The sequence below is a fragment of the Zerene cesonia genome, chromosome 13 (genome assembly GCF_012273895.1).
Source record: "Zerene cesonia ecotype Mississippi chromosome 13, Zerene_cesonia_1.1, whole genome shotgun sequence".
NCBI lineage: Eukaryota > Metazoa > Arthropoda > Insecta > Lepidoptera > Pieridae > Zerene > Zerene cesonia.
The window spans coordinates 14,902-31,585 of record NC_052114.1 but is presented as its reverse complement, the minus strand read 5'-3'; the positions used below and the strand labels follow the sequence as shown (position 1 = coordinate 31,585).

The 16,684-nt window shown below is 35.6% G+C and overlaps 3 protein-coding genes across 4 annotated transcripts in view; 2 read left to right on the top strand and 1 right to left on the bottom strand.

Moving 5' to 3' along the window:
- Nucleotides 1-308: 308 nt before the first annotated feature.
- On the bottom strand, nucleotides 309-4,661 carry LOC119831115 (40S ribosomal protein S4). Of its 2 annotated transcripts, none has more exons than XM_038354369.1 (6): nucleotides 4,535-4,661; nucleotides 3,938-4,196; nucleotides 3,479-3,576; nucleotides 1,106-1,277; nucleotides 718-847; nucleotides 309-474 (listed from the first exon to the last, which is right to left on the bottom strand). In XM_038354369.1, exons 1-6 carry the CDS (start codon nucleotides 4,535-4,537, stop codon nucleotides 345-347), a joined length of 792 nt encoding a protein of 263 aa, XP_038210297.1. In that variant the 5' UTR covers nucleotides 4,538-4,661; the 3' UTR covers nucleotides 309-344. The 2 variants fall into 2 exon arrangements, with proteins under 2 accessions (XP_038210297.1, XP_038210298.1); XM_038354370.1 differs by lacking the exon at nucleotides 4,535-4,661 and adding an exon at nucleotides 4,445-4,462.
- Nucleotides 4,662-6,240: 1,579 nt separating this feature from the next.
- Nucleotides 6,241-9,286, top strand: LOC119831384 (uncharacterized protein PFB0765w-like). The gene is made up of 2 exons (XM_038354701.1): nucleotides 6,241-6,544; nucleotides 7,659-9,286. The coding sequence occupies exons 1-2, from the start codon at nucleotides 6,465-6,467 to the stop codon at nucleotides 9,265-9,267; spliced, it is 1,689 nt and encodes a 562-aa protein (XP_038210629.1). The 5' UTR covers nucleotides 6,241-6,464; the 3' UTR covers nucleotides 9,268-9,286.
- A 4,340-nt stretch (nucleotides 9,287-13,626) lies between these two features.
- LOC119831431 (glycogen debranching enzyme-like) overlaps nucleotides 13,627-16,684 on the top strand; it is a 14,638-nt gene continuing 11,580 nt past the window's right edge. Inside the window, 6 exon segments of the mRNA XM_038354767.1 lie at nucleotides 13,627-13,885; nucleotides 13,963-14,069; nucleotides 14,889-14,983; nucleotides 15,080-15,305; nucleotides 15,412-15,613; nucleotides 15,696-15,836. Of these exon segments, the coding sequence (XP_038210695.1) occupies nucleotides 13,703-13,885; nucleotides 13,963-14,069; nucleotides 14,889-14,983; nucleotides 15,080-15,305; nucleotides 15,412-15,613; nucleotides 15,696-15,836 (954 nt within the window). The 5' untranslated portion in view covers nucleotides 13,627-13,702.

Genomic DNA, 16,684 nt, shown 5'->3' with positions numbered 1-16,684 from the left:
CACACGTAGCTTACACTTCCTATTCAATATAGCGCCATCTATCGTGTATAAAAAACCGATGCATTTTCATCTTTAATATAGCGCCATCTACCGTGTGCAAAAAACCGGTGTTTTTTCATCTATCGTAAGAACATAATCCACTAAATTGATTTTGATAGTATAGCATTCTTTTGGAGCAAAATCCTTAAAATCTGTCCAATAGTAAAGCCGATACGAACAAACAATAATTCTAATATCGGATGTATCCATATGACGGCCGACGAGAGGGCCAGTAGGAGACGAAGGGCAAGGAAGAATGAAAGCCGGGGTGTGGTTTATAGTTTATTGTTAGGCTAGGGCTAGAGCTAGTGCGCGGCGACCTTGGCGGCGATGCGCTTGTCGCGCTCCTCGGCGATGGTGAGGCGGATGCCCTTGCCGCGCGGCAGCGAGATGTACGCCTTCGTGCCCTTGCCGATGATGAACACGTTGTTCAGCCTGCAACGTCACCAGCCAGGTGTTTATTGAAAAATAACTTCCAACAGATGGCAAACATTTCGTGAATTATTTTATGTAAAGCAAGTACGTGGCACTCCTTTTTAGATAATTTCGGGCGAAGGAGTAAGAAATTTGGCACTTTATATAGGAGTGCAAAATAGTATCTTTTGTAAGATTAAAAACCAGATCGTATGATCAAATTGTGTATGTGTGTGTGTGTGTGTGTGCGGGCGCGCGGCTCACCTGGTGGCGAAGGTGTGTCCGGTGGAGTCCTTGATGTGCACGATGTCGAAGGAGCCGGGGTGGCGCTCGCGGGACACGATCGTGCCCACGCGCCCCAAGTTACGGCCGCCCGTGATCATGCACAGGTTGCCTGCCACCACATAACAATTACTTTGAGAATGTGAAAATTGCTTTGTTCAATTAGATTCAAAATATGATTACAATTTATTAAATGCAAGATTTTAAAACAAATACAAGTATGTATACCAATTGATAAAAATAACAAAAAGAAGTTAATTTTGAAATTGAATATTTATTGTTTGCCTTAAAAAAAAAATAGCACATAATTATAGCAAAATAGTACTTGGTTTATTCTAAAAGCGTGAAAATAAACTAAAAAGTGCCGTACCGGACTCAAATTTGATGTAGTCCATGATCTTGGTGGTGGCGATATCGAGCTGGATGGAGTCGTTGACCTTGATGAGCGGGTCAGGGTAGCGGATGGTGCGGCCGTCGTGCGTCACCAGGAACGGCACGCCCTTGGGGCCCGTGCCCACCTGCCGCACCTTGCACAGCTTGTACTGCGAACACACCCACACTTGTATAGGCGCGCCCTTCGCTCACAACTTGCTTCCTTTTTGCTCACTTTAGTATCACAGCAGTGTTCACAAATTCATTTTTTTTTATTTACTCATCAAAAATGAACATAACATTGCATGTTACAAGAGTGAAACAAAAAGTTGCTCAACAACAGGTAGAATTGGCCAACCTTGGTTCGGCATCAGAAAAGGAACAAGCTATGAATGAGATGGTACAGATAGATGTGTAATAATTATTTGTTATTTGGATGCTAGTTGCATTGCATTACTACGATAGAGTTAAATTTGATATAATAATATGAACCATTCACCCCTGAACTATTATATTATATCTTAATCTGTATTATAAATAAATAGAACGGTCAAGTGCATGTCGGGGCACGTGCGGGGAAGGGTTTCATACTTTAAACAACATAGCTATGCTACCAGTTGGATTTGGCATCACAAACAGATTATCAAATCAAAAAGCAGTTAGTTACCTGACAAATTTGATTAACAAAAATACCAATGCCAAATAACAACTTTCAAGTACCGATAGATTTAGACTGTAAAATATACTGCTTGGGGGAGCCAGAGGCCCATATCCTTTTCTTTACCCTTCCCAGATCTTTCCTTTATTCCTCTTGCCAACCCTTTCTTAATCCATTCCAAATGTAAAGTCGGCAATCCACTTGTAGAGGCGTAAGGTCTGCAATGGATCTTATGCCTCTACAAATGTTTATGGGCAGTGGTAAAGCTTACCATCAGGCGTCCCATCAGCGCCATTGCCGACTGTGTCATTAAAAAAAAAACTTGTGTTGAGGAAAAATCATAAGAATTATTTGTTGACTATGAAACCCTTTACTGGCTAGTCTATTATTATGAATCTTTAATTAATGAAATTAAATGAATCTCATAAAAAAACTTCAAATTATGGAAAATGATTTGACATCCTTCTATCCTACTTCCTACTAATATTATAAACACGAAAGTTTGTAAGGATGTGTGTGTTTGTTGCTCTTTCACGCAAAAACTTACTGAACCGATTGCAATGAAATTTGGTACGTAGACAGGTCGACAACTGGAATAACATATAGGCAATTTTTTATCCCGATATTCCTACGGAATATGGACTTACGCGGGTGATTCCGCGGGGCGCACCTAGTATTATAAATGCGAAAGTTTTTAAGGATGTGTGTGTGTTTGTTGCTCTTTTACGCAAAAACGACTGAACTGATTGATATGAAATTTGGTACGTCGATAGCTGGACAACTGGAATAACATATAGGCAACTTTTTACCCCAATATTTATAGTATGAATAGTATAATTCAATAAATTGTTTTCACATTAGTCAGAAATATAAACAAAACAGCTTTTCGTACATCTGTTACTAAATTTTATGTAATGGAATATGTTTATATAGTATATATGTATTCATATAATTATTAGATATTTGTAAATATTTTAATATATATTCATAAGTTGTGTTGATATAATTTAAAATGGTGTATTGCTTTCAAAGCCGGCGACCAACATTTGACCATAATGAAGGGGAGAAATCATATTTTTCAGTAAGCAAGTCAACTTTGTGGGTAAATTGATATCAATATTCAATACAAAACTTTCCTGTACTAAACTGTCACTCAAGACCCCATTGCTTCAACTTCACAAATACATTTTCTGATAAGCTAGGCGACTTGAAAAATAAGGGAATGTAGTACTAATGTGAAACTAAACTTATGAATGTGGCGATTGTGGCAGCCATTATGTAATTTATGTATTTAAATATGTAAGCATAATATTATTCTGTTATTCACTTTTTTTATTATTTCACCATAAAACACAGTTAATAGGGCTATTCAGTATAGCAGTCATTCAGACCCGCATCCAGCATTCTAGTAGTAGTAGGAACAATTATTATATTTAATATACCATCTTTCTAGTGTTAATCTTTGGTAGTAATTAGATATTTAATAAGGATATAATTATATGGCAGGACTATTGTTATCATAATAGCAAATTTTCTTACATAAAGAGATATAACTACTTATAAGTTACTAGTTAATAAGGAGTTAGAAATAGACTATCATTCAGAAATAGGTGCACAATGATAAGGTGCAATCAGTTCTTTTTTTTTATGGGGAAATAAATCTTTTGCCACATTAAATATTTAAATATTATAAAGCAATTCATGAAAACATACCTTGGCTTCTTCTGGGGTAATCCTGTGAATCGTGAAACGACCCTTAACATCATAGATGAGACGGAATAACTCATTTGTTTTCTCAATGGATACAACATCTGAAACACATGTATATCATGAAATTAAATAATGGTCAGAGTAATGTATGCCAGCTTGTTCATGGGATGAGGGTTTTTAATATAGACATTGAAAACTTTAACATATGAATAACAAATTCTGTTTCTGTTCTGTTTCTGACAAAGTCCACAATTTACTTTCGAAAACAATGGAACATTACAAAAGCATAAATAGATAAAGTGTACCCTTGCTAGGAGTGGTAAGTGCTTACTGACATTTATCCATTAATACTATGAATGTCAATAGCTCAGCCGTTTGGTGTTTAACAGTGTATACTATTTCTTATTTCTAAGGGGCTTGACAATAGAACTTAACCACATCTGTTATTTTTCACAAACTTACCCATAAAACCAGCTGGATACGTGGGATCCGTGCGGACTTTTCCATCAACTTTAATAAGCCGTTGCTTCACGATTTTGAGCACTTCATTTCCAGTTAGGGCATACTTTAGCCGGTTTCGCAGAAAGATCACAAGCGGTAAACATTCACGCAGTTTGTGCGGACCGGTGGAGGGCCGGGGTGCGTACACACCCCCCAGTTTGTCCAACATCCATGCTTTGGGCGCATTTAAACGCTTCAAGTGTTTCTTCGGTCCGCGTGCCTAAACATAATATAAACATTAACCTCCAAAATCAACCGAAAATGCATTTACTTTACGAGTCGTCTCTGTAATTTAGTTTTAGATAATGCAACCAATATACAATGTTAGAGAAAGTACCGAAAGAACATAACATTGTTCGTTTACAGATTTACTGACACTTTCAAAACACAAGATTTAAAAGATCCAAAGAGAAACTGCTGGGAACGATTAGAAAAATAATATATTCACATAAACAATATACAACACACCATGATATGGGATTCTTTTAAAAAACTAAATTAATAAGCAAATTATTGATTTAAATGGATTAAAATTCGTAAGTTATGAATCTAACTCACCATGTTGGACACAAATTTCAACAAGAAAGAATTAAAACGTCAACTTGATACGTCAGTTGCATTTGACAGTTGACAAATCTTTGTCATAAAACCACAGACAAAAAATATTATGGAGAATATTCAAAGAATACAGACAAGGCAAAACCAAATAGAACCTGAGCAGAACTTATAAAAATTACAACCCAACCTATACAGATAAATTTCTTAGTGAGAAAGTATTCCATCTGAAAGTATTACCATACAATATTTATGTACGAATTCTTTCATTGTTCTACAGGGACAAAGGATTAGTTCACGACGATTTATTTACGAAAATGGATATAGATGTATAATTAAGCATTAAAATTTTTCAACTTTTTACTTGTCTTGTCTATGACTTGTTTCCTTTTGTTGTCATAAATTATGACGTCACATCAAGCGCGCCAAAAAGACAAGCGTTTAAATTGTTTGCTTTCGTAGAATATATACATTTTGGATATTTTTTTTTTCAAATATTTCTAATATGCTCAATTTTTTTTCCTAACATAAGGCTTTATAAACAATCAGATAAAATCATAAAAAATACATGCTTATTCCCCTGAGCGAAAAAGAGACAAATATAATTACGATTGTCGTCGTTTCGTTTAGTATAGAGTGCCTAGTGATAAGAACGTATTTATCCTTTTCCGTTGTGTCTATAGTAAGAAGATTTATTGTTATAGATACATATCAGAATTCTGAGGTTAAAAGTTTTGATAGTGACGTTACATGCATGATACAGGTAAAAAAATATAATTGAAATAACGATATTACATTAGTTATGTATTGTTTTGATTTAATGATATATTGATAGGAAATAATTTGTAAATAATATATTTTCCAAGATCGCTTAGGCATTTTTAAGTGAACACGTGCATTAAGAAGATATAAACAATTAGTCTAACCTCAAAGCAAAGCAAACACTCATTGACTTCGTTACTTTACAACGCCATCTGCTGCAACTTTAATTATTCGCCAAAAAATAGTATTAGTATTATTATTCGCCAATAGATGTCAGGAAGAGTCGCTAAGTTTAAGTCGATAAAACACGAATATGACATTTTCTAAAAAAGATTCCTAGCCCCCGAAACCCCCTATATACTAAATTTCATGAAAATCGTTGGAGCCGATTCCGAGATTCTATATATATATATATATATATACATATATATCTAAATACCTTTAAACGAGCAATTCTTGTATGGGAATTTTTTTTAGAAAATGTCATATTCGTGTTTTTTTTTCCTGACATCTATTGGTGAATAATAATACTATTTTGCTTCGTAGATAGCTGGACAACTGAAATAACACATGGGCACTTTTTATACCGATATTCCTACGGGATACGGACTTACGCGGTTTCAACCGCGGGTCACAGCTAGTATATATATATATATCTATATATACAAGAATTGCTCGTTTAAAGATATAAGATTAGTGACAGCTGTTCGCCCCGGTTCTGCCCTTGCTACATAATTATATTGCTTACTATGCCACTCAGTGATAATGCAGCTTTCCAATAGTGAAAACAATTTTTAAATCAGTCCAGCAGTTTTTGCGTGAAAACGTTACAAACATATAAAAAGATAGTTTCCTTCTTATATAAATAAATTATTATCATTTTTTTATCATTAGTGAAAAAATAGCACATGCTGTGATGACCATAAACAAATACACTAGAGTTCAGTGGTCTCTGGTCGCCTTTTTATAGATTTTGACAGTGAAGTATTGAGGTGTGAGGTTATAAAACATGTTTTGATTCATATTTTAATGTACGATATATAATAATCTATTTAAAATATGAAAAGTCTATTTTAAAATAGGTGTCTGGTCTGATCAAAAACATACTTAAAAAAGGTTAATTAAGTCAAAGATGTTTTTATAATAAATAGTGGTAATACGTCGAATTTCTATGGAGTCATCTGATGAAAGTTTTGCTTGGACAAATGCATCAAATGATAATAGCGATAGTAATGACGATAATGTAAACACGTAAGTAAAATTCAGTAATCCTTATATTCAAACTAAACGTATTTCATTGTTGCTAGCAAATAACCTCTACAAAATCGCAGCTCTATTTGGATAGATCAAGATTTAATACAACGCCACTATCGCAGCATTAGGTGCAGTCCAGCTTATGCCTAGTTTTTGCACATGTACTTTGTTATTTTCATTCTTTGTGTAAAATGAAAGAATTTTTTATATGTCCTACCGGGTAGCTGAGGTGGTGGTTCGCCTGATGGTAAGCGATTACCACCCCCCATTAACATTCGCAGAGGCTTAGATCTCTGCGAATGCGGTGCCCGCTTTTAAGGGGTAAGGGATAAGGAAAGGATTGATGACTGATAATAAATAAATAATAATAAAAAAATTCTTTGTTTGCCTTCACAATCATTAAACTACTGAGTAGTATTAAATGAACGGAACTGAACGGAAGGAATGGACTGGGAAGGGTGAGAAAAAAGGAATGTGCCTGCGGCTCCCCCACCCACCATGCAATACACAATCATCATCATCAGCCCATATATTTGTTCCCACTACTGGGACACAGACCTCTTATAAGGGTTCAGGCCATAATACAATAATGCTGGCCATGTGCAGGTTGGCAGATGTCACGTGTCATCCAATTTTTTTATTCTTGGACATGCCGTTTTCCTCATGATGTTATCCTTCACCGTTTTAAGCAGTGGTGATGCTATCCACATGTGCAGATAAATTGAAAAATAATTTTATTACCTGCACACTCGACCGGTCTTGGACCTTGACTTATAGATTTTTGAAGTCCATGGTTCTCACCACTAAACCATCACTGCACTATAGCATGCTATTATTTCAAGCCTGTTTTTTGTGGGTTTGATACCTACTTCCCTTGTGTGAGCTGGCCCAAGTCTTGCTGAAGCATGCTTGACTCCCACATATAAAATAAATTATTTCCTTTATAAACTTTGAACCCTAATTGATTAGGGACAATTTCAATAATGTATTCAACAGTACACAGTTCTATGTAAACAAATTCAAATGTCAGTCTTATACTTGATTAAAACTGGAAAACTTCATCAATAACACCTCAATATGTCATTAATATATATTTTTATTTTGTTTGCAGATTGAAAGTGATTGACAAGATGAAGTATAATAAAATTAATCAATGTGAAGGCAAGTTTAATTCAACTTACTTGAGTGAGGAGGACATTGTAGAAAAAAATCAGAGTAAAAAAGCAAAGAAGAGAAAGAAATCTATTGAAAACAATTCAGAATCTCCAAAGAAAAAACATATAAAGATTGAGCAACAGAGTGATGTAGATGAAAAAATCACTAAAACAAAAATTAAACATGAGTTTGATAACAATAGAGCGGGTGATTCAGATACTAGTTTCAATGACACTTATTTAAATTTATGTGTAAAGGAGGAACAAGCTTCTGATAATATTAAGACAAAAAAAGCAAAGAAAAGTAAGAAAAAGAAATTGTCAGTAAATAGCAATACAGAACATGACGAAGTTGATAAAAAATATGAAATTGAAGAAGATTCTAGACAGAGTTTTATAATAGAAGACAAAATAACAGTAGAAGAAACAGTTGTATCAAAACCAATAAATAACAATAGTGAATATTTGAATGAAGAAAGTTGTATTAAACCAAAAAAGAAAAAGAAGAAACATAAACAGTCAATATGTGAAAATAATGATATATCTGAAATTCAAACAAGTGTAAACAACTACACAGATTCTAATGAGGAGCTGGATCATAATAATCATAATAGTGGCCAAGCAGATCATAGTATTGTTGAGAATGGTAGTGCTGATGACTCCATTGAAAACTCACAAAAGTTAAAAAATTCGAAGAAAAATCGTAAGATTTCAGATAGAATAAAATTTGAAGATGATACCACTGATGTTGAATATAATAATCACAATGATAGTACAATCATTGAAGAAAACAGGATTGTTCCCAGTAAACAAATGAAGCGATACATCATAGAAAATCCCAATTTGCAAAAGCTGAATATTAAAATTAGTAATAAAAATTTTGTTGTAACAGAAACGGATGAAGTTTGGCTTTTTAAGTGTCCCCGCGACATAGATATAACACATTTGTCAGGGATAAAACTAGATGTCAGCAGTAAAAGCAAAGTTAAAATTGATGGGAAAAATTATGATACAATTGTAGACGATAATATAAGCAGGTTACCTATATTATCTTATACATCTGAAAATAGAGTAATAATAAGAAATGTAAAATTAAATGGCAGTTTAAGTTTGAAGAAAAGGCTACCTAAAACAAACCCACTAGGAAAAGAAATGATGGCGGATGATCACATAAGTTATATTCCATTACCAGAAACGAAATGTCGCCATCCCCTATTTGGTGTTCACTATAAAAAATCAATTAAAATACCTGCTGAAATTACAAAACGTTTAAAGGAGAATTCAGAAACTCATGATGATATTGATGAAGTGAGAAAGAAGAAGAAAAAATATAAGAAAGAGAAGAGACTGGTACAAGAGGAGGTTGATATAGAACCTCCAGAAGCTTTAAAGGTTGAAGCTGATACATTTATAGTACATAAAAAGAAAAAAGCAAACAAGCGAAAATTTAGTGAAGTGGATGAAAGTTCACCTCCAAAAAAGAAACGACTTAAACACAACCCTGAAGCCTCTGCCGAGACCTGGGAGTCTGAACAAGCAATAGAAGAGACTCTTTTTAATTTTTAATAAAATTTTACATGCAATAAACTTCAAGGTTATATTCATTTATTATTATAAAATAAGTCATAATAAATCATATTGTTTATTTTAATTATTATGATGCAAAAGTTCTATATTTGTTACTTTACAGATATCTAACATGCATGCCTTGTTTATTGTTGTATTGTTTGTTTATTGTTCTATTGAAATTCTTAGTTCAAATAACTACCAGAACAAAAATCGTGTTATACTACACTCATTCGTTGGTAGGCTATTCGTAAATCACAAAGTTTTAAATTTTTACGCTATTCTAATAACAAGGAAAAGTATTCTCGAAGTTCATTCCAGGACTTAACTTTAAATAAACTAAACTTACTAAAATTTATTTAAATTTATAAATTGAAATTTAATCAAACTTTACTTTTAATTAAATTTAAATTTTTGTCTCGTTCATTACAGATCTTCCCAGGGTAGTAAGCATGAAACAATTCTTATTAAAACAAAAATCGCGACGGTTAAAAATTTACGGCTGTTTATTTTTATAATACTCGCATATTAGATATATAGTATGGGAGCCCGAGAGGGGATTTTGGGTTTTACTCGAGCGCGTAAGATTTATATAAGGAACGGTACCTTATCTAATGCTAAGTATCTCCAGTAAGTAGTAACAGTTAATATTGGTAGGTTCGCTCAGAGGAGCCAAAGGAAATTAAAATATATCGATAATTTTTTAAATTTATGCTCAAATCGTCCAATTTTCGAATTCCAATAAGTGTTTGAGACGCACGAGTAAATCCACATTTAGTATCTTGGCCTCCCCTACTAATAATTACACACATTCTATAATTTCAACCTTCAGTTTTATAGGAATGGTCTTATAATTGTATGTGGTAGTCGAGCATGCTTCGGCAAGAATTGGGCCGGCTCGCACCGGGGAAATATCACACCCCCACAGAAGACCGGCGTGAAATAGCATCCTGCTGTGTTTCATTCGATGAGTGGGGCCCATATCCTGTTCCTTACCCTTCCCAGTCGTTTCCTTTATTCCTCTCGACAATCCTTTCTTAATCCCTTCCCAATTTAAAGTCGGCAATCCATTTGTAGAGGCGTAAGGTCTGCAAACCACCTTACGCCTCTCCAAATGTTTAAGGGCGGTGGTAGCGCATACCATCAGGCGTCCCACCAGCTCCATTGCTGACTGTGACATAAATAAATCTTTAATTTGAAAGCACTTGTTTTATTAACATTTCCTATTCCAACTTCCCATAAAACGTATAAATTTTATAGACATTCGTAATCATCATTGAAAATTATTTATTCCTTAAACCTTTATTTATTTAACTAATAGTCCGCCCCGACTTCGCCCGTGGTACATATATAGCGAAAAGCCTTCCTCAATAAATGTTCTATCTAAAACTGAAAGAGTTTTTCAAAACGGACCAGTAGTTCCTGAGGTTAGCGCGTTCTAACAAACAAACAAACTCTTCAGCTTTATAATATGACTACAGATAATAGTGAGCAATTTAACTGGTGATGAGGGATCATCACATGACTGTGTGCTCCAAATTCGTATGTTTTGAAATAATAAAGGTCTACTAAAGGACTGATTGATAAAGGAATGGACTGGAAAGGGTGAGGAAAAGGATGGGGACTTCCGGTTCCCCCACTCAATACAGTAGTGTGATACAATTTCACGCCGATCTTCTATGGGGGTGTGGTACCTTCCCCCGTGCCAGTTCGTTCCGGAGCGTACTCGACTCACACAGTTAAAAATATTTGACGTGGTTTCATTTCATCAAAATTCCACCGAAAATCTACCTTAGTCAATTCCTCCAGGTTTGTTTAGTTTTTCTTTATACATACTTACACTCAAAAACATAACCTCTCTCTTCGCAGTCGGTAAAAATTGGAAAAATAAAATCAACATAAGGTGGGCCCACAATAAACGCGATCTATATATTAACACGGTGTATCTCAAATTTAATTGAATTTAAACTGAACATACAAGTATACATAATATTATGTACAGATGTATGCTCCATTTCGATATACTTAGGTACTTAAATTGATTTGAAAAGTACGCTTATAACGGACCGGCGACATTATTACTAAACAATCCAATATAATTTTAACATGTATTACTAGTATTTAGATTGTGCCTTCATGCGATAGCCGAGTGAATTTATTTGTTTAAAACAGACGATTTTAATATATATTGATATGGTCACAATGAGTCGTTAGGTAAGCTAATTACGTAACTAATAACTGTTTAAGACAAGGTCTCCTAAGTAGGGACTGAATGAATTAATAACCAACTTGGTATTAAGTGGATCTTACACCTTTTGAGTTAGAAAAAGTCCTCTTCGAGAATTGTTTTTTTTTTACCTATTGTTTTCATGTGTTTTGCCAGTATTTTTTTCTACTCTTGCACTATATTAAGTGATTTATATTGTAGGAAAAAATATACGACCTATATACCTACCTATCAACGATATTTTTAATTATTATCAAAATATGTTAATCTGTTGCTAATGCAATTGTGCATTGCCATTGCTCCCATTAACGAAGTGATTCAGTTGCATTAATAAAAAAATTTGTTCTGTTTATTTTAGAACGAACGAAATACAATTTTTCGTAACGTCAAAAGTATAAAGGTCATTTCAAGGAGACAGCTGCTGTCACTAATTTAAGCCGAGAGGAGGGAATTATAATTTTTTAATAGCTGTCTGTGTTGTTTACAAGTTTATTTCTAATCAATACAAAAAAAAAATAGACTTAAGTTAGTAGTTTTTTGAGTCGTACAAACGGTAATTTTATATCGAGTTGCCAATGATCATCAAAAATTATGACGATTAATGTAAGTTTAAATATACACCTAAGTATAATTATCATTCTCGTAACATTAAGATAAATAATCTACCGTGGCAACGATAAAATTTTCGGATGTAGAAAAAAGATTGGCAATCTAATTTATTATGTAGGCACTTTCGTATATAAGTAGTAAATAATTATTATAAATGTTATATTTGTATGTGGTTAATTTAAATACTTGCTCCGATTTCTGTTTTCCTTTATATGAGATATTAAGCGCTGTTACAGTCCTTGCAGTGTAGCAGATTTAATTAACTCTTTCATATCTTTTCACATCAGAATTTCAATTACTTTTTCATTGTGTTAATACTATGTTTACATTAATGCTGAACGTTAATAACTTTCGAGATTATTATTTGTTTAGAGTAAAAGAGCATAAGCGTAAAGCAACTAGTCATAAGATTTTTTTTTTGTAAAATCAAACATGATTATATGTTGTTTAGCAAGAAAAATAAATAATTTTAAGGTAATGTATGCAACTCATAATAATCATAGTCTATAATCAAAATCATTATTGAAATTTATCTTCTATCTGATATTGTAACACTCATATAAGAGAATTAATACTACACTATGTGGGTATCCTTGTTACTTTTGCCAACTTTTGTTGCTCAATGAAAAAATATAACCATAATTATTTAATGTTAGCGTTGAGTATGCTTCTGCTTTGAATGGGCCAATCGTACCAGGCTAACCTGGTATTACTATTAATACACCCCCACAAGAAACCAGCTACTGTATTTTGTATGGTAAGTGGGGGAGCCAGAGGCCCATTTCCTTTTCCTCACCCTTCAATTCAATCGATCAGTTGTCAATCCTTTACTTATACCTTTTCCCTTAAAAACAGACAAGTAGAACATTCACAGAGACACTAACTCTGCAATTGTTTATGGTGAAACACTAGCTCAGTTCCTGCCATGATGTAAAAAAAGACCTTTGAAATTCCTTTTTCACCTACATTTACATTTCAAGCAACTATTCAGCCTCAATGGGGAAAGAGGACAGCGGGTTGGGAGACAAGAGTTGACTTTTATTTTTTTAACTGAAATTAAGGCCTGTCTACTTCTTATTAACATTGTATCTAGTGAAAATACATCAAATAATTTTCTTTCAATAGTTATTTTGTAAGTTGATATTTTAATTTCTATATTTTCATAGATGTATTATGTAGTTATGTTTGTTCATAATTATTTGAAATTGATTATTCATTGAAAAATCATTTATTTTATGAGTTTTTATTTAATAAATTGAATAATTTTTTTTGTTATAATTTGGTTTTATTGAGTACTTACATTACTTATTTAATATATTTAACGCTTTGCTTATTTGAAATGAAAACTGTAGTTCATTTCAAAGAAGGAAGAATGCCATTGAAATATAATATAGGTGTGTTAAAGCTTTCCTAGATTAAATGTCGGTTTTATTTATTCTTTCACCTGCTTTGTTATTATCGCCCAGGTTCATGTCTGCGGCGCCAAGTTCCCTATTTTTGTGAAGGTGACAACTAGGCACAAAAGTGTCATGCTCGAGCTATCCCATTGTATTAGCGAAAGCTGGTAAACAAAGGCAGGTGTAACTGGATCCGAGCAGGATGCGGGCGCGGTCACACCGCGGTTATATAGCGCGGCCACATTCGCGCCGCGCCTCACTGCCACCCTGCGTCCACGGGACTCACGAGATTCACTTTCAAGAAGCTAAGCGCGTACATTGCCATCATAACTTCGAATCGTTACGTAATGTTTTACTAACAGCAGAGGAGAATCAGAGTTTTTTGGTGATACATTAAAAGTTCTGATGTGTTATAATTGTGGTATTTGCAGTGATAAAAACAGTGTTGAATGCATGTTACAGAAGCAAAAGCAAGGGATGGAGATTCGGCCGGAGAAGGAAGAGGAGGTGAGGCAGATTCGGGAGCTGACGCTGGAACACGGCGAGCACAAGGATGCTACTCTCTACCGGTAGTAATGATGTTCTATGCGTTAGAATGTACATTCTACTGCTTAAAATTCTACTGCCAAAACATATCCAGCGGTTCAGTCGTGAAAAAATACGTTTTTTTTTGCAAAATGAAAAAACAACTTACAAAACTACTCAATTACAAACCCTAAAAAAGTAGCATGCTACTGTGTTTCATTCACTAGTAGGGGGAGCTGGAGGCCCGATCCTTTCTTCAACTTTTTCAGTCCTTTCCTTTATTCCCGTCAGTAGTCCTTTCCTTATTATTTACACCTTGAAAGCGGGCATCGCATTTTCAGCGGCCCTAACTGCAAACATTCATGGGCTTTGGTGATCATTCCCCTCGGACGAACTCCAGCTCAGTTGCATATATACATTTATTATATATTCTTTATCTCTTAATGCCTGTAAAATAGTGGAAACAGTTTGGGTATTGAAATGTTCATATTAGATGCCGTAAAAACGATTATCCTTTATTTCTTTTCTGTCTTTCGAATTTTTTTCCGTTTTTTCTTTTTTGCACCAAAAACCCTAAATTTTGATTTTTTATGAACACAGTGTCACTCTCACGACTAAGACGCATCATATAAAAAAAAAATTACACAACTCATGTTAAAATACGACAAGTCGTTAAGGCTCTGATCGTGTTAAAAAAGAATATACATACATACACTCGAAAAACATAACGCTCCTTCCGCCGCAAAAAAAGTCAAGACAAAAATTCTAGTCCGCGCAATGTTCCACACATTTGCTTTTCTACTTGTGTGAGAACGCATGCTTCAAACTTTGTTCTCTCTCAAAACTCAAGTCGACCATTCCAGATTCGAAAAAGGTTACTACGTACGTTTCGTGCCGGGGCCGAGCCTCGTGGGTCGTAAAGTATACGTCTACACAAACTATGTGGTGACCGATAATCGTAAGTCCTATAAATGATATACTTTTTTCTTACTGATGAGGATTCGTTATTAAAGAGTTGTGAATTCACGGTTACAATATTTTTGATGTCCTGCAGCTGAAGATAAGGATGAGCACGTGGAATTCGTCCGAAACCAGTATTACCCCCTGGAGTGGCGCAGCGAGAGCGCGGAGGGCGCGACGGGCGAGGGGGGCGAGGGGCGCGAGGGGGGCTCGGGCGCGGCGCTCGGCGCCGGCGTGCTGCTCACCGACACCGACGTGTACTGCGAGCTGCGCGTGGCGCGCGCCGGCTCCTTCCACTACTACTTCGTGTATGACAACCCGTGCGTATTAAGTCATCTTCAACGCATATACGTTCGTAAGAGAGAACGTACGTAGTAACGTAGTCGTAGTGTTCGATTCGACATGTAAAAATTGGTCTTTTCCAAGGGAGTCTCGAGTGGGCCCGCAGGGCTCGGGCTGGTTCGCCGTGAACCCGACGCTGAGCGCGGGAGGCAGCCCGCTGCCGCTGGACGGGGTCGCGTGCCAGACCGTGCTGGCCAAGTGCCTGGGCCCGCTAGCGCGCTGGGAGCGCGCGCTGCGCGTGGCGCACGAGGCCGGCTACAACATGGTGCACTTCACGCCCGTGCAGGTGAGCTCCGCGAGCTACGGGCCTTTCTATGCGTTCCGCTCTAAATAAATGTTTTCTCACACCTCGGTCGCTATTTTTGTAGGAACTAGGAGCGTCGGAATCGAGTTACAGCATTAAGGATCAGTTAAAACTGAATCCACGATTTAATGATCCAGAAACAGGGCGCGAAGCGACATATGCAGATGTTGAAAATTTTATCTCCAAAATGGAAAACGAATGGAAGGTATGTACACCTCCAATCAGTTATGTTTCGAATCATTTTACGAGAAATTTACCTACCTAGAGACAAAATAAACTATAGAAAATTTCCAATAATCTATGTCAGTGGTTCCTAACCTGGGGGTAATTACCCCCGCAGGGGTAAAACGGAGATTCTAAGGGGGTAACACGGGATGGCACGAAATAGTATTAAAATAGCAATAAACAAAATAATAGTACGGTAAACGGTAGCACGGCGCTCTCATGCGCGCGGCTGATGGCGACGGCGGCGGGTGAGCTGCGGTGTGGGAGGGGTGAAGCATGACTAGCGGCGGGCCGGACAAGCGGCGATGTTCATTTTGTTTACCTAAGCTTAGGAAGAACACGCATTTTATTTGTTCCGCCGCGCATTGCAGAAATCGTATTTTTGAATTGTTTAAATTTGAAAGGTAAGTAGTGTTTGTTAATATCGTCACGTTAATATTGTCACGAGTGATTTGTTTACGTAGGTATGTATTAGTTGATTTTTGTTTTAGGTACCTACAGGTGTTTTTGACATGGCTTCTACTTCATCTGGCAAAAAGCGCACTTATAAAGAAGCATTTCTACAATGGGGTTTCACAAGCATCGTAGACAAAAATATAGAAAAGCCTCAGTGTGTTTTATGTAATAAAGTGCTTAATCCAGAAAGCATGAAACCGAGCAAATTAAAAGAACATTTTGCTAAAGTTCACAAGGAGTTCGCTGATAAAAATATAGATTTTTTTAAGAAAAAGGAGAGGATTCTGAAGTCTTCCCGCATGGATTCTACAGGCAATATACAGAAAGCAAATGAATCATGCCTTCAAGCTTCATACAAAATTGCTTATCGCA